This window comes from Mytilus trossulus, chromosome 10 (genome assembly GCF_036588685.1).
Source record: "Mytilus trossulus isolate FHL-02 chromosome 10, PNRI_Mtr1.1.1.hap1, whole genome shotgun sequence".
Taxonomy (NCBI): domain Eukaryota; kingdom Metazoa; phylum Mollusca; class Bivalvia; order Mytilida; family Mytilidae; genus Mytilus; species Mytilus trossulus.
The window spans coordinates 69,369,878-69,388,756 of NC_086382.1; the positions used below are offsets into that span (position 1 = coordinate 69,369,878).

General features: G+C 31.9%; 1 protein-coding gene and 1 long non-coding RNA gene across 2 annotated transcripts; both read right to left on the bottom strand.

The window, feature by feature from the left end:
• Positions 1 to 388: 388 nt before the first annotated feature.
• Positions 389 to 5,121, bottom strand: LOC134688115 (uncharacterized). Its single transcript, XM_063548586.1, has 4 exons — positions 4,835 to 5,121; positions 4,005 to 4,205; positions 3,154 to 3,241; positions 389 to 854 (listed from the first exon to the last, which is right to left on the bottom strand). Exons 1-4 carry the CDS (start codon positions 5,016 to 5,018, stop codon positions 389 to 391), a joined length of 939 nt encoding a protein of 312 aa, XP_063404656.1. The 5' UTR covers positions 5,019 to 5,121.
• A 42-nt stretch (positions 5,122 to 5,163) lies between these two features.
• On the bottom strand, positions 5,164 to 16,591 carry LOC134685979 (uncharacterized). The gene is made up of 3 exons (XR_010101489.1): positions 16,524 to 16,591; positions 7,945 to 7,998; positions 5,164 to 5,200 (listed from the first exon to the last, which is right to left on the bottom strand). It is a non-coding gene; the product is annotated as an uncharacterized LOC134685979 (long non-coding RNA).
• Positions 16,592 to 18,879: the final 2,288 nt, after the last annotated feature.

The window sequence follows — 18,879 nt, forward strand, 5'->3', positions numbered from 1 at the left end:
ACTAACATATTAACTTTATACAAAGGTACTTACCAGCTTGAATTAATGATCAGAAGTTTCGTTTACAAAATATCCCAATGTTTACATTTTTACATTGATTTTCATCAAAAAGACTTAACACCGTCATGTCAAACTTATCCAAACTATGACAAAATCACTGTACTAAACGCTCCTCGATATGACGACCTTACTACCCGTGATACTAATGTTTAACAAATTGACGAACATGCAGACTAGTGTAATGCTTTGAGGAAAAGGTATATTATTGTATCCTATAACAATATGATAGGTTTTCACCTCATAATTTTTGGATCTTTTTTTTACAATTTAGTTGAAGAGAAAATATTAATTTATAGACTGTTGAATATACATCTTTGTTCTGGTTTTATTATGTATTCCCTTCTTGTTGATGTCTCATTATGTTTTTGTCTACAACGGCATAAGTTGCACTTGAAGAAGCGTTTTCTATATTTTTGACAGAACTATTAGTTTTGTGACTTTTGTCTACAACTGCATATACACAACCCCTTTCGATAGGGGCATTCTTATGTTCAACGCTGTTATCTTCACTGAATTCAAAAGCAGTATTAGTTACTTCGTGAGTATATGAATTTGAATTTTGAATAATTTTGGTATCGTCAACTGAACTATAACAACCCTCATCTTCACAACTTATATGCCTAGGTGTATCTCCATCAGCAGTAGAATAATTAACATCAATATCGTCGTGTCGTTCGGATGAGACATAAAGCATATTGTATTTTAGACCATCGTCTTCATCGTCATCAGCGGCGATAGAGTTAGCTGTGCAGTTTGCATTGCTATCCTTTTTGCGAGAATGATGCGACTTTCTCCTGTAAGTGTATAAAAAAACATGTACAATTGAATAACAAAAATTAGTTTATTTGTTTTTACTTTATGAATTATGGTTTTCATACATCTTATTTGACGAAACAATTATTTTATATAACCAACCCGGGAACAGTATATTTCACGTCAATATATAGCAACACTTACGGAATTGTTTTAATAGAACAAGCTTGGTTATTTTATTACGTAAACTTATTTTTTTTATAGATATAGATAGATCTTTGTTTTTTCTATTACAGTAATTCAGAGAAACGTGCAATTAAACATCAAAACCATCTCCTAATTTTCTGCAACATTAATTTGTTCGCATGCAAGTGGATATATGCACTGTAAAATCACACTATCAATGAAAAATAATTAATATTGAAAAAAAGTTATAATGAAATGACAGTACATTGAAATTAATATTATTAAAGCTAAAAAGCTACTAAATGCACCTTTATTTCTATATCATTCATATATTCAATTTGTATATCTTTAATTTCTTAAATCTATTTTTTTTTCTTTTATTATTAACATTCTAAATTCTTTTTATATTATTATAATTCTTTAATGTATCAATATGGTTACTACTCGCTGTCGTTTTTCTTCAGGTGCAATAATTTAGTAAAAATAAGTACATGATATCAAACATGTTGTTTTAAAAATGAGTTATTAAATTTATTATTTTAGATAGCTGACTGGAGACCATTTAGTTTAATATGAGACCTCTAAATCAACGTTGGAGTTTATAAAACTTAATCTTTTTTTTTCATAGTATATTTTTTATTAATTTTTCTGAGTTTACATTTGAAGCATTTTGAAAATAGTCATACTTTTGATCTGAGCTAACTATTTGAAACATCATTCCAGTCAGCTAAGAGGTGTTTTTGAAAAATTAATTCTGTTTTGTCTTTATGTTTGTGTATGTGTTGCTTTGTTTGAATGTAATATATTGTACCTTGTTTTGTGGAGAGGGCTTACATAGGCTATGCCTGTTGCCCAATCCAATTCAATTTATTTGAATAAAATATTGTTTAAACTAAACTAAACTAAACTAAAATCACACTAATGCTTTAGTATTGATTCTGCAATTGCGCACTGATTTTACTTATGGGTTGAGTAAGGTAGATTTTATATGTCTGTTGGTAAAGTTTAAACAAAAAAACTTTTCGAATTTTATCGGGCACAATAAATCTGAACAAGAATAGCCTGCACTGAATATACCCTCATCATTTAAAATTGAGAATGGAAATGGGGAATGTGTCAAAGAGACAACAACCCGACCAAAATAAAAAAATACAACAGCAGAAGGTCACCAACAGGTCTTCAATGTAGCGAGAAATTCCCGCACCCGGAGGCGTCCTTCAGCTTGCCCCTAAACAAATATATACTAGTTCAGTGATAATGAACGCCATACTAATTTCCAAATTGTACACAAGAAACTAAAATTTTAAATAATACAAGACTAACAAAGGCCAGAGGCTCCTGACTTGGGACAGGCGCAAAAATGCGGCGGGGTTAAACATGTTTGTGAGATCTCAACCCTCCCCCTATACCTCTAACCAGTGTAGAAAAGTAAAAGCATAACAATACGCACATTAAAATTCAGTTCAAGAGAAGTCCGAGTCTGATGTCAGAAGATGTAACCAAAGAAAATAAACAAAATGACAATAATACATAAATAACAACAGACTACTAGCAGTTAACTGACATGCCAGCTCCAGACTTCAATTAAACTGACTGAAAGATTATGATTTCATCAAATGAACATCAGGCACAATCCTTCCCGTAAGGGGTTTAGTATCATACCATCATAACATATATGAGAAGAACATAACCCGTGTCATGCCAACAACTGTTTTTAGAATAAATGTGTTTAGTTCAGACGCAAAGACCTTATCAGTGACTCAATATTTACGCCAAAATATGCAATCTTTAATGACTTGACAACAGTATCGTAATTATACCCCTTCTTAATAAGTCTATTCAAAGGTTTTGTAAGTTTATGAGGTGAATACTGACACCTTTGTGCTTTATAAAGAATATTTCCATAAAAAATTGGATGTGAAATACCTGAACGTATAAAAAGTCTGCATGTTGAGCTATATTTACGAATGATGTCTTTATACCGATGATAAAATTTAGTAAATGTTTTGACTAGTTTGTGATATTGAATATTTGTGTTTTAGTACATTGCAACACGTGTTACTCAAAACAAACTCAAACGTAGTTTTGACTTACTTAGTATCTTGATTCTATAAAACACTCATTTTCTCTTATCTTGTGTAATTTTACATGTACCTTTTGCATAATAAGATGACAACTACAACTAAAACACACAGAACAAACCCACCACCTGCTCCCTCGGCTATGTAAAGTGTATTGTCACCTGAAAAATATTACAAGACTGAACTTATGAAAATATTAACAAAATATAACAATTTGTTGACTGATTTCATAAAAAATGAAATATTTTTCTACCGCGGTAGATGGTTCTCTTCGGGTCTCCGGCTTCCTCCACCAATAAAAACCCACCACCAAGAAATCGCGCAATAGTATTGATAGTGGTGTTATAGGCCAATTCATCAACATATCAATCAAATAAAAAATACATAAAAAAAATGCTATGACTTCCAAGATACACTATTCCCAAAGACAAAAGGACATCAATGAACACAACATGTAAGGGTTAATTTTGGCCTAAATACTGACGTATATCTGATGAAAGATTTTAACATTTTTAAAATATTGTAAAAATTTCAACTTCAGTAGAATCGATTAATTTTGTAAAAGATTTGGTCATAAGAGAGGCTCAAATTCAAAAGTGGATATAACAAATCTATCATTTCGAAATATTCCATAAAACGTCACTTTTTGTTTCAACATCGGTCTTACATGTGACTGTTAACGTATATTTTTTAACAAATTCAAGTTTGGTCAATTTCTCTATTAAAATATCGAGATTGTAAAGTATTCAGATAATTGAGATGCGTCAGATACCAAATGGACATTCAAACTTATGAGACGAAAATAAACTGACAACGCAATGGCGAAAAAGACAAACAGACAAACAGACAAACAACAGTACACATAACACAATACACAACATAGAAAACACGAACCTCAAATGATTGAATGTATATATATTGTACCTTCAACATCAGTCTCGTCATGTATTTGGGATTGATCACTCATGGACATAGTAGTTGACAATGTCGATATAATTTGTGATGAAGTAATGACATCGTTGATCGTTGTCTGTGGATAGGTTGGTGTATCTGTATGTGTCGTAATTGTCTGATTTTCACATGCTATCTCTAAATAAATGTTATCCTTAACGTTTTGCTTATGTACTGTAAAATATAAATAGATTATTCAAAATATGCACATATAAAAACAGATATCAAGGTGTAGTAACAATTTCCAAATCAAGGAAGGACAAGCAAGATCTTGTCAATAAAAAAGACGGCTAAATATATTCCAAAATTATAATATAGGGTTAGACGCGATGACATGTGTATTAGATTTTCATAAGTTTTGTCATGAAATATACAAATTTACAGATGAATTATGATGCACAAAAAAAGTTTAATCAAATGAATAGAACATATGTCTTGTTTACCTGCGCGTGAGATAAACTATTTATCCAAAGATATTACATGTACATGCTTCAAATACATAGAATGTATTTGAACATGTGTATTAGTGCATAGTAACATAAGTGCGCAGAATTGATGTGGAATGATGAAAACAGATTTTAATGTTGATGTTTTGATTCTTATAATACAAATCTCATTTTTTTTTTCAAATACTGTGATGGCAAAATTAATTAGACTCTACGGCTGTTTCATATATCTGAGTTACTGAGAAACAGATAGGAAAGTCTTTGTTTCTCATTCTTTAAATCCTGCATGGCAATAAACGATAATTGGGTGGACACTTAGATCTACACTTTAAATACAAATTCACATTTCGAACGAACCTATTCCTATCTGTATGCAGTATCCAAAAGAAAACATTCCTCCTACTACTCTGGATACGAACTGTAGTTGTTCGTATTCCAAAAGGGAAAGACCTTTATCTTTCTTTGTACTGTTACATCTAGTAGGTATTGGATTAAGTAGAACGGTTTCGTTTGGTCCATGTTGATACACATCTATGTCCATTCCACACAATGGCTTGTCTGCAAGGAAGTTAAGTCGTTTGATATACACTCCTACAAATCCTTGTCCGTTCTTAACTGATACAGTACAAGAACAATTATTTACTTGCTCTTTGAGAGAAAGAAATATACCATTGGTGTCATTATTATTCTCCACCACTTTTGTTGATTGGCACATTTCCGCCACTGAAATATTTTTATATAAAATGCTAAAGTTTTGCGCAACGATTTTTATATACGATGGCAATAAACGTTAACTTTAAGAACTTATATTTTCATCATGTTTACCTTGAGGTTGATAAATAATGAAACTTGATTAAAGTGTTTAACAATTTGATAAAATCTAAATAGTCCTATGTCATTTACCATTCTGAGGCGATTCTCTGCAATTTTAACGCAACAAACATATTATTATTCTTTTCATAGTCGTATAGAAAATAATTTTAAGACAATATGAAGGAAACGTTGTCTCTGTATACAATTCTAGTTTTCTTTTAGCAGAATCAGAGAAACATGATCAGTGATGTGAGTTTATAATGTTATCAATATATTGAAAAACCTTCAAAATTCACATAAAATGCCGTCGTTAATTAACTTAATACTAGTATAAGCAAACGTATAAATTCCTATGTTGAGTTGACTGAAGTAAGTCCGAATAGTACAAATCATTAAAAATCCAGGTTGTACATGTAGTTAGGACAAATATTTTCCATCTCTCAAATTTTATAAACTGTTTTTGATAATCCTGGTACTTTTGATAACTATTTGAAATACATCTGAATTCAACCAAAAATTTGTCACATAGAGGAACACGTGATTAGTAGTATAGAACGCCACAGCTGTTTTATGTGGAACTCCGATATTACGGTTTGCTGTTTTATTAGTACTTGATGATAGTTTGTCTTTGCATGATATGGTTTTGACATTAAGTAATGATGTTTGATATAACTCAATATATATAGAATAGTCATTACATAATGATATTTCGATATTACATGATATGGTTTCGTATTGACTTGATATAGTTTAGTTTGTCTTTGCATAATATGGTTTTGACATTAAGTAATGATGTTTGATATAACTCAATATATATAGAATAGTCATTACATAATGATATTTCGATATTACATGATATGGTTTCGTATTGACTTGATATAGTTTTGTCATTACTTAATATGGTTCTGTCATTACTCGATGTGGTTTCATCATTATTAAATGTTGTTATGTCATTAGACAATGTGGTTTTAACATAACTTGATGTGTATGTGACAGAACGTAACGTAGTTGTTTCATTACATGATGTAGATTTGTTATTTCGTAATGATGATTTTTCAATTCTTTATATGGCTTCAACATTAAGTAATTTTTTTTTCAAAAGTTGACGATTTTACACCACATGATGTGTTTGTTTCAGTTTTCGATGTGGTAATTTCATTCTTTAATAATAATAAAACAACATAACGTTATAAATGAGGGACACATAAGACAGCTGTGGCGTTCCATACAGTATGCTGGAGTTTCTTATCGACAACATATTTGTTGAGTGTGGAGGAAGACGTTTTCAACATATCGTCGGCATTCTTATGGGAAAGAACTGTGCGCCTCTCCGTGTCGGCCTCTTATTTTCATATTAATCGGAGTTCCTACAAACTTGTCAAACACAAGAAGATCAAAGAAGCCAGATCATTGTATTTCCCTTTCAGATATATGTATAATGTTCTTTCCATTAACAATCCGCACTTTTCTGATTGGGTTTCATTAATATATCCCTCAGAACTAGAAATTAAAGAAACAACAGACACTGTTTCCTCCGCCTAATTTTTAGACCTATACCTCGAATTTGACATACACAGTCATCTCAGTACCAGAATCTATGACAAACGAGACGATTTTAATTTTGAAATTATCAATTTTCCCTACCTGTGTAGCAATATACCAACTTCACCTGCATATGAGATATATATTTCCCAACTCATAAGTATTTAAAGAGCTTGTAGCTGCAACTCAGACTTTGTAAAACGTCAGGAGTGTTTGAGCAGTAATTTAATGAACAGGGTGGGTATGTAAAAGAACGTCTCGTCCTTTTAATAAAAAAAAAAGTTCATCCAAAGGTACCAAGACCTTTTTGATAAATTTTACGTTTCAACTTAAACACGATGGTCTTGATGTATAGATTCTGCGTACTGACGTTGTTTGTAATCTCAGCAACGTGTAATATTGTTCTTTAATTTTTATTTGTTTTATTATTAATATTACTTTCACTGTTTAGTCTTTTTTCAGTGATATCCATTTGACGTGGTTCGGTACTTATACACCACGTCAATGTGTTTGTATTATCTTTCGTTTTTGCTGGGGTGTTTTGCACGTGTGACTTTTTGTGTTTCTTTGGTACATATGACGTAGCACAGTGATGACTGCTGAACCCATATTTACTATTTTACATATTATGTATGTTTTCTTCACGCATCGTTATAAATATAATAGAATTTGATGCAACTGCCATACACTTGAGAGGTTTAGCGCTATAAAACCAGGTTCAATCCACCATTTTCTACATTTGAAAATGCCTGTACCAAGTCAGGAATATGACAGTTGTTGTTCATTCGTTTGATTTGATTTTGACATTTGATAAGGGACTTTTCGTTTTGAATTTTCCCCGGAGTTCAGTATTTTTGTCATTTAACTTCTCACATTCATGAACGTCATGTGAGATCACTATATTTTGGTTGGCACCGATCAAATAATTTGATGATTATTCTGATGAAAAACATTTGGCTTCAAAAACATCCAACTAAATTTTTAGTGTAGTAGAGCTTATTCATTTTTACAACTTATCATGACAGGGGTGTTCTGTTACATTAGTACTTACTATTAAGTAAGTACAAGAAAAGAAAAAATATTGTCATATTTGGATTTGATTGGATTTTTACCTCTTGATGGCGTTATGTCATTTCCAACACATGTATTAATCACACATTCTGAAACTTGAACAAAAACATAGAATTATAATAGTTTTCCTACATCATCGAAAAGAAATAGTTATTTTTAAATTTATTTCCATTGCAGGTAAACAAAAAATTGAAATGTGCGAATACAAAGGAATACCTTTTTGCAATAAACGTCCAGATGAATGAGTGTAAGGTTCATTATCTACAAAAGATTGTAATATCAGTGTTCAAAAAGTATTATTATATGTCTCTAATTGAGAACATATTTGCAACAGTACCCAAATGAAGCATTTTCTATAAAATATGATATATGATTAGTGCCATCATTAATGATGCATACTTTGAAACAAAATAACTGTGACCTAGTTCAAAACTCATCATTTCTATTTCAGTTTTGTATCTCAACCTGAACACCATAATTCATCCAAGGTCTTACATTTGTTTGTGTTGTTCATTTTACATTTTCTCTGAAATCAAATTTCATAATGAAATCTAGAAAATCATAATGCTTTCTTAGATGGTTTACTGGTGAGTCAAGAACAATAGAAAATAAACTCTTCATTCGACTTATGTATAAAATGAAAAATCAGAAGTAAGTTTACTTACAACTATGGGAGCCTTGTGTGCATCGCAATAAATAATAAAAACCTGTGCGCACGAGCTAGTTGGCACCCCGTAGTATGTACTACACTTTTGAAATTGTTTTTCCAAGCTTAAGGTTATCGATGCTAAAACATGAAACTGTTACGTTTTTCCTTTATTACATGGATCATTGGGTTTTATAATCATTGTATAATCAGATTACTTATTCTCATTAACCGTTTTATAGAGAAAACAACACAAGCAACATAAGTATCTACTTTATACGTTAAATGTTACTTAACAATGGTATTTGTACGTATGAAGTGTCAACTTCATGTTATTTATACCTTCCAAGCGTCATTTCAACATACATTATACATATGAAAGTGCAAATTATTTATTTGGATTGTCTTTCTTTTCCCAAAATCATTTTAGACCGTTAAACAGGTGAAAACGTACATGTATTAATCACTGACTTTGCATACGTCAGATGGTAAGTCCGTGATTGTTTTTACAGATTCATATTTTTTTTTTGACAGTAAGCTAAAAAATATGATTTTTATAGATAAAATGAAATATATCAGTATCTTTTAATTTAAGTTGTCATATTTGATACCTTTTTTTCTAAATTGATTTGTTAAAGTTTTCGGTGAAGACGACATGTGTATCTTTACAGTTGCTTTGTTAATGCGCAATGTTATTTATCAACCGATGGACACTTATTTAGATTACTAGAAGATCTTTGTAGAGTCCCTAGTCATCAATTCCAATTTTTGTAAATGCGTTACAGCGCATACTACAGGAAATCGAACAAACTTTGAAGTTTATGCAAGGAAATAAATCAAGATTTTAAAATTATAAGGAGTCAAAACAGATAAAAGGAAATGCAGCTGATGGCTGCAATTTTTTTTTCCTCTTTGAAAGTTTATTCTCTTTCATGTAGAAAGAGCAAGAGCCATTACAACATATGTAAAGTAAATTTGAGGAAATTTCAGTCATACAATGGTACACACGATTTCATATTACATTCATTTATTTTATAGTCTGAGTAAAGCCGTTTTCAATTAATATTTTATAGTGCGTCTTTTCTGTTTGTAATGTTAATATACTGCTGTATCAGGTTTAGGGTGAAGGTTGGCCACTGTTAAAACGTTCAAATCCGCTGCATATATTCCTAAGTCGGGAATTTAATTCAGGAACAGTGCTTGTCGTTTGTTGGTATGTTTGATAAATGTTTCTCGTTTTGGTCAATAGATTAGACCGTCGGTTTTCCTGTTTGAATTGTGATACAATGGTCATTTTGGGGCCCTTTTTAGCTTGCTCTTATGCTCATTGTATTCTGCTGTTGATTGATAGATATGATGTCGCTGTTAATTTGCTGCTTTTAAGAATCAAATAAAGAAAATCACATTCAAATGCATGATTTTTTTTCTTTATTTATATGTTTATGAGTTCAAAGAAAAATCCCCTCTGTTTGTTCTTCCCTCAAGCAACAGCAGTATCATGACTACTTAGGAAGTGAATTAGAACGACAAAAGTTTCAGGAGCATTGAACACAGTTTATTAAAAAAAATCTTAATATAAGTATTTTAAGCAGCAGCAACAGCAACTATCTATCCTCGACTAGCGACAGCAGCAAAACACACACAAGAAGGTAGTGAGCACAAGAGCTGTAGAGGAAGTAAAAGCATTACATGGACACACCTTGTATATGACTCAACATGAAGCAACAGCAGCAGCGGCAATACTTTAAAGTGTGAAATGAGCACTACTACATTAGGCCGATATTTTATAACACAACTTGAAAACGTCACAGAAAGCACCCAAATTAGAATTTTAACCTATCAATATAAATAAAAAGAAGTGATGTGAGTGCCAATGAAACAAGTTTACATCCTTGTCAAGTCCATATATGAATTTGAGAACGCAGACCTTATAGAAAGCACCCAACCCGTAAAGCCCTGTCTCGTAGTTGCAACGTTATAACGCCCAACATTGATCGATTTTGTTCCGGAACTATTTTAATTTACTCCATCTTCTAGTGAATAGTTAGCCTGAGCTGGAACTTGCAGTGATTTTGCATTGTAACCCAGATAAAAAAAACAAAAAAAACACCTAGAACTATTTCTATTCAAAACTGGTACTTGCAGTGATTTTGCATTGTAACCCAGATAAAAAAAAACAAAAAAAAACACCTAGAACTATTTCTATACAAATCTACCCATCCGAGAAGTTTAGAACCAAAAAGGTGGAGATGCTCGGCACTCCAGGGGCGATAAAGAAACTAACATCGGCTGTATAACGTAATCTAACATTGAAGTTTAAATATATCTTCTCACAGATAAGATGAAGTCTTTTTTCCCTACAGATTCAATTTAGTTTCGCGAAATGTTGCACAATTCTGAAGCGCAAATTCAATGCATGATTTCTCGAAACTCATGTCCTGTATTTTTTAAATCAAAATTTCTGTCCTGCCTTTTTTTTTTAATTTCATCTTACCGGAACTTGTACAACCTTATCTAAAAAATCAAATGATGAAACAAATGTTTTAAGCTCTTTGATGAAACAAATGTGTTAAGCTCTTTGATGAAACAAATGTTTTAATCTCATAGGTTGAATCCGTTTACATTGTGTCAACAAGGGGGTATAAAAGCGTCAAAAGGGGGATATAAAAAAACAAAAAGTCATATACATGTATATCACAGAAAACTATTTCTTATAGGAAATTGTTGTTTAAAAACAAATTACATTTTTGCTTCGTATCACTAATTTCCAATTAATTTTTATCTGTCAAGTTCGTAATCCAGTCGTAGCTATATGAGTTACGACAACAATTACATGAACCGTCAATGAATTGTGGTCTAGGCCTTTTATCTGCTTTATAGGAATATGCATTTTCTACACAAAATGTAAAGCTCTGGATCGACTCAGTTTTAAAGAGACCAATAATTGAGATAGACTCATTTCTTAAAGATTAACAATAAAATATTAAAATCCTAATAAATGTACAAAAAAATGAACGAAAAACAAATATATAACACGGCACCAAACGACAACCAATGAATTACAGGCTCTAGACTTGGGTACAGGCACATATATACGTAAAACGGGGTCAAACAGGTTAGCGGAGTCCCAATCCTCCCCCTAAACTGAAACAGTGGTGTTACAGTACAATATAAGAACGAAATGTAAAAATCATTTGAAAAAGGCTTATCTGAAGACATTCGGTCTCCACAGTATTTCATGTACCTTTTGGGAACCCGTAAATATATTTGCTTTTCTCTTTATTTCATAGCAACGTTATGTTACATATTTATATATGACGTTTAAAGCCAAGACGCAAATATAGGCTGATTAAGGAGGTTTGCTACTCAGTTTTTAGACATTTTGTCAGATTTCCCGAATTCTCTGGTTTTATCCTTCAATGTGCCTCGAATTTTTTTGTCCATTAACCCCCTTTTTTTATTCATATCTCGAAAACATGCACACGGACCCTCCATTTTTCTGCTTTTATATTTTCTTTAATTGTATACTATCAATTTATAACAGTCTTTTAAAAAGCTTGGTTTTTTTTTTAAATAGAGTAGCAAACATCCTTAAGTTTGACTTGGGTTAATTAAACTAAATTGATTTGTGTGGGACTTGTGCTTAATTATCTAAAAAACATTTTATTGATTGATAAAGATCGTTACTCATCTAGACTAAGTGTTAACTGGTTATACAAGTTCCTGACCTGTGCAGTGGAGCTGTAGGATACTTTATTATATTTGTTTGTCTGTCTATCGGTTGGTCTTGTCTGTCTGTCTGTCTGTCTGTCTGTCTGTCTGTCTGTCTGTCTGTCTGTCTGTCTGTCTGTCTGTCTGTCTGTCTGTCTGTCTGTCTGTCTGTCTGTCTGTCTGTCTGTCTGTCTGTCTGTCTGTCTGTCTGTCTGTCTGTCTGTCTGTCTGTCTGTCTGGTCATGTCTGTCTGTCTGTCTGTCTGATTGGTGGTCTAGTCTGGTTGTCTTGTATGTCTGTCTGTCTGGTGATCTTGTCTATATGTCTGTTTATCTGGTGTTAATGTCCGTCTGTCTGTTTATCTGGTGTGTCTGTCTGTTTGGTGGTCTTGTCTGTCTGTCTGTCTGTCTGTGTCTCTTTGGTGGTCTTGTTTGTATCTGTCTGGTGGTGGTTTTTTTTATGTCGGTCTGTCTCTCTGATGGTCTTGTCGGTCTGATGGTCTTATCTGTCTGTATATCTGTCTTTCTGGTGGTATCGTCTGGATGGCAAATGTCCATGATTAAATCCAAATCAAATTCGAATTTGTTTCGGTTTTATTAGTTTGACCGTGTTATTCTTTATATGCTGGATACAATCCACGAGCCTGTGTCCACACTTGTTTCATTAGATATTTCATAAACGTGTTTGCAAGAAGTTCTTTCCCCCAAAAAACTTCGTTACTTATGTGTTCAACCTTACTGTAGATACTTGTTTAAAGAGATGTTTGGTACAATATAACCAGGAGATTGTCACTCAGATGTTCCGTAAATTTTCTTTCTAATTTTGACATCATAGAAGGGAACGCACAATCTTTTTATTTGTTGAAAAAATTGGTGCGGAGGGGCATTTTATTTCGTATGAAGTATATATGAAGCATAAAGAATAAAACTTTTAAAAAATCCTTTGTTTAACCACAAAAGATAAATGGTCGATATCTAACAATATAAACAATCAGATAGCTAACTACAAGGGGGAGTAATGTTGATTTTAAGCAACTATTGGTTACCGTATGACCTTCATTATTGAGCTTTAGTCCAGACCCAGGGCTCAATTTCAGATTGCATTAACTATGTACTGACGACAATAAACAAACAAGAACTATCTTGATATAAGATATACGACACATGTATATGTTGGCGTGAAGTTTTGTATCAACCATAAATATTCATCTTTAGATTTTTGTATAATTTCACACATGGTGATTCTGACTTGACTATAAGGTCTATCTGACGGGGTTAAAAAAAACCTTCAAAATACTAGTTATGACAACTATACGCCAAACACAACTTTAAATTAGAGATACAACCTATGTTGGTGTGAATATCGTGGATATCGTCAACAACGTGAGATGATATTTGTATTTGAGATTTTTTATTTCAATTATAATATTATAATAATAATATGCTTTGACTGAATTATTAACCCTTGAGCTCTTCACCTTTATATATAAGCTTTGGATTTCAAATATTTTGGCCACGAGCATCACTGAAGAGACATGTATTGTCGAAATGCGCATCTGGTGCAACAAAATTGGTACCGTTGATTTTATTAAAACAAAGTATAACAGATGTATAGCAGTGTCTCCAGTTATTGAATCTTAAACTGGATATCAGCTCTTTATATCTTCCTTTGCTTCCATTAATTACGATTATTTTTCTTGCGATTTAATGGTAAATAATTTCAAGTTACCAGGATTACTAAATACTAAAAAAATCAAAACTGCTTTTTCAAGTTTAAGATGTACATGTTAGCTTAAAGATCGACTAATTGTACACTGACGAAATCTCTTTTTTGGAAAGGGAATTAAAACGAGAAAGCAAACATGTGCAAACCAAACACAAATATTAAAAGCAGCAAATTAGTCAAGCACTAAGTAGCATATGACCGAGCATAAATTATGGTGGTGGACAAATATGTTTACCGACTCAAAATTCTCTCCTTAGTTTAGAAAGCAATGCAACAGCAGTCGATAAAAATCAGTTTAAAAAAGACAGTTGCAACAATTCACAATAAATAACTCGTAAGAAATAGTCTAAGCTAGGACATAGATTAACGATCTGAGATATTAAAGCCCGGATGACGAAGTATCAAAAAATTGAAAGACGAAATCATTTCAAAAAGACAACACCAGACCATAAAGCAGAATTCAGCCGATTAATGGCATTGGGCTGTATCTGTTTTTTGATCGGTTTGTTTCTATCAAACAAAAAAGACTTACACGTACAGTATCAACCAACAAAAGATTTTTTTAATTGTCCAATGTATTCATGATTCCCTAACTGAAAATAAACGTTTTCCACTAATGTTGTCTTAATTCAAATATCCTAATTAGATGAAGGAAAAATATGAAGATAAAGGCGAAATTATGGCTGAATGCATTTCGGAAAAAGGGAGACAATTCAATCTCAAATATTTGACCAGGGTAACTCTGTTAAAGATTATACTTGGCATTTGTCGTCCGTGTACTAGTGAAACACCCAACAACACATCACAAACACAAGAATACACACTTGAGTTCAAGTTGTATCAAGGCAAACTAACCAACAAAACTCTTTTCCGTCAAATATTACTTAGAATAACGTTAAAATTGTGTGCAAACTATGAAATTTGATTGGCATAAACCTTTAAGAATACTTAACCAACTACCATCATTCGCATGAATATGAATTTCAAGCTGCATACTATTTTTTTTCCAATATTAACACATTATTTTAAGCATAGGTCTATGTAAACATTCGTCCACACATGTTTTGTTTTTGTATGTACAAGTACCCGGCCACGTCCACTCTACGTTTTAGTTATATGTATTTATGTTTGTATCCATCTGATGAGTTGAGCCTTTTCCAGCTGATTTTCTGATGTTGTACTGTTTCCTACTGTCCCATAACCAGGTAAGGGGAGTATGGAGATCCCGCTAACATGTTTTTAAAACCCCGCCACATTATGTTTGTCTGTGTCTGTCTCAAGTCAGGAGCCTATAATTCATTGGTTATCGTTTGTTGCTGTGTTACATGCGGTATGGGCTTTGTTCATTTTTTAAGGCCTTACGGTGACCTATAGAAATCATACCATATCTTCTTTTTTACATTAGTTGAGAGAAAAACATCATATATACTTTATAAATGTCCGAAGTACACTTCTGGATTTATTTGAACTTCATCTGGAATGCTAAAAATGCACAAATGATGGAAGAACGAAATTACAAATCTGAACATAAAAAGAATAGCCATAGTCATTTTTTATGATTCAACTTTTCTTAGGCAGGTGGAGCCTTAGTTTCTTTCTATTCAGACCATTTATCTATCAGTATTTAAAAGATCTTTTCAGTCAAGTATACGTTGTTTATTAGCTATATTTTTTGTTTGTTTTAGTAGAACAAAAAACATGGCCGGAAATTAACATCAGTTTACTTTGCAATATGTGCATGTTTTTTTCTAATTTGTTTTTTCACTTAAAAGCAACATTTTACTACAAAATTGTTTATTAAGATGTTGTCAATTATTCAGATGAATGGATTTCAGTTAAAACTTGTGTTTTCGTACAAAATTATGAGCTTGTTTAACACTTAATTAATAGACAGTTTACTACAATTCAGTATTCCGGATTTCAATTTGACAATAAACCTTGTAGTCATAACAAGCATCCGTCTTTTTTTCCCAAAAAATTACGTAAATGGTCTCAAACAGTTTTAACTTTTGAGGTAATTCGCGTACGGGATTTTCTCGCAGTGTTGAAGACCCATTGGTGGCAATCGGCTGGTTTCTGCTCTTTGGTTGGGTTATCTTTTTGACTCAATTGTGACTTTGGACAGGTACAATCATATAAAATGTGGCAGGATAAATCGAAAAACATACCGACATTACCTTCGACGTTGTTGTAACAATATAGCATAAGATCAAACTCTAAAAACCTGGCATACAGGGGTTGACTCATCCGATTTGCAAAACGCATAAACAAATATCCATGTGAAAGGCGTGTAACATGTGTAATGTATTTGACAACAACCAAAAAATGTATTTGATAACAATTTTATAATCCTGATTTCAACACATACATGACATAGGCCACGGCTTGTTGAAAAGGAGATAGATGTGAGAAAAGAAAAGACACGAATTCGTGATTCTATGGCGTTAATATACAGATATAGATGTGGACACAGCTAAGAGGCTGGACACAGATTTGACTCCAACGTGAATACAGAAAATATATGAACTAATTTCTAACCTTTTACGATAAGCAAAATCCATTGTATCACCAATAAGAGCATCTTTCTGTCAGTGTCAACAAGGAAGTACTTAACAAGTCAAACAGTATGTAGGTGGTTAAACAATTTAATGCATGAACAAGTCGTTTCAAGTAGTATAGTTTAAACATATGATGGCTATTTTTAGGAAAATATTATGACAGTACAACCTATATTATATGCCATTATAACAACTAGTTTCAAAGACTCCAGAGAAATTTTATAATATTGAAGACTTTAAAAAAAAGTAGTTTCATTCTGATAACTTCCTTTGGGTTTGTTTCTATATTTTGATTTTTTTGTGTGAATCTATTATTATAAGTGTCAAAAGTGCAAATATTATGATGCGTGTGTTGTACTTGTACACATAGATTTTATAAGTATGATTTTCACTGTGTTCCGATACATGTAGCTCATGTAGTTAACGATTTTTATTTAAACCATGTTCATTTTTGTCGGAGAAAAGATGGTGTATATTTATATTTGTCGGATTTCAAATTATGTTGTTATATGCTGTGTAAAACGTTGTGACAAGATCTACACGAACAAATGTGAAAATTACAATGTTTCGGTTATCGTTCAAGATGTGTTCGTTATTATTGTGGCTTAAAGAATAATATATGATTGTATCTAAATATTTTTGGATGTATATCCCTTGGATTTTGGAACGTATAAATACGGGATGTATATAAAAACAATTAGGAAATACATACTATAAGAGGTCTAAAATTACATAACTATTGTTCCGTAGTAATGTCAGAAATTTCAAATTTGAATTGTGATTGTATATAATAAAGATAAAAAATCTTTATATATGGATAGTAGTAACTTCCCATCGTATTGAATTCCTTTTATCTTGAAAGCATTACAATGATTAGTGCAGCTTGTGCTGAAATATTTGTCAATCTTTGCGATATACTTTCATTACAGAAATAATTAATATTTCGCTAAAACCAGTACAAATGCACTGAATCAATATTTTCCCTTTCTTGTCGGCCAGCTAAGTGATGAGTCGCTTTTTCAAATTTGATTTGTACCTCCAGTCTCTTCGTAAATTATTTTTAAAAAAGACATGATTGGTGTTGAAAAAACTCATCCATTTGTGAGGTAAACATTACATAGCTCTTCTTCAAAACTTTTGTCGACTTTTTTGAAATAAGGTAAGATAAAAATAGATATCTTATTAGCATGAAATACAAACAATTCTGTAAGAAGACGTATAAGAAATCCGGAAAGTTCCAATGAAAAAGACTATAACTTTTTTGGGCGTATTTTGAAAACATACATTCAGTGATTTGTATGTCGTCAAATTCTTTAAATTCATACAAAACCTTTAAGTAATAAATTTTCCTTTCACAAATGTATATTAATAACTGGAATATTATATTACATATTACCTAATTTTCTGCTTACTATGCTCAGATATTATATCATCTAAAAATATTCATCTACATTTTGAATACAATAATTATATTTAAGTCTTTTTATCTTTATTCGTCTTTTATTTACCGTATCTAAATGGGTATTTATCAGATACAGTAAACGTAACAAAAATGAACTTCTTTTCAATTTGTGCATTTTCTTATTGAAAACTAGAACACATTCCTGGTTCTTTATAATTTCGGGACGTACTTCCATACATTCAACATAATTTACTGGACTTTTTTTTAGATATTTACACGTAACCGTTTTCAACAAAACCAACTAAACGAACTCTGATAAAACTATATATGAGTTATTTCTTATGCTCTGGTAGAGTCAGCACATAGATCCACATACTGTTCTGCAACTGCTCTATTCCCAAGTTCTCATCGCTTGTTATTTGTAATATCCAAGTTAATCTAAGTACAAAAAGAAACAAATTAAGACAATTAAACATTCGTCAGAAATCAATTATTTGTCTTGAAAAAGTAGCGGAATAAATTTGGAAACTAACATATACCAATAACAAATGTGATGAACAAAATCCCCATTTCTAACGTCCGCAGCGACAATTGAATGATTAAGGGCATACAATACAGTTACAGGGAAGGTTATGACGTTGCTAACGTAATTTGTTATTTTCGCGACGTCAAACTGTGACATATCGGGAAAAGATGCATTTTTCGACCGATTTTTATCGTTCAAACTGATTTAATTTGAAAACGAGTTCATGGACCCCTATTTTTCCAAACGGCATTTTGTTTCATTTTGCAGGGAGATTATTTGACCCAAATTTTATAAAACTGTAAATAGAGGATTTTTTTTAATTTTGATAAACATACAGTAAAAAATGACGTGCTTTCCTCAATTCATGAACATTTGATAAATATGAGTTATTTCTGAATAAAAAATTGC

Excerpts from the sequence above, each read along its gene's own strand:
- LOC134688115 (XM_063548586.1), bottom strand. The coding sequence starts at position 5,018 with ATGGACATAGATGTGTATCAACATGGACCAAACGAAACCGTTCTACTT. Across the intron at positions 3,242-4,004 it reads TGACGAGACTGATGTTGAAG|GTGACAATACACTTTACATA; the intron begins GTACAATATATA and ends AATATTTTTCAG. Across the intron at positions 855-3,153 it reads GTCATCTTATTATGCAAAAG|GAGAAAGTCGCATCATTCTC; the intron begins GTACATGTAAAA and ends ATACACTTACAG.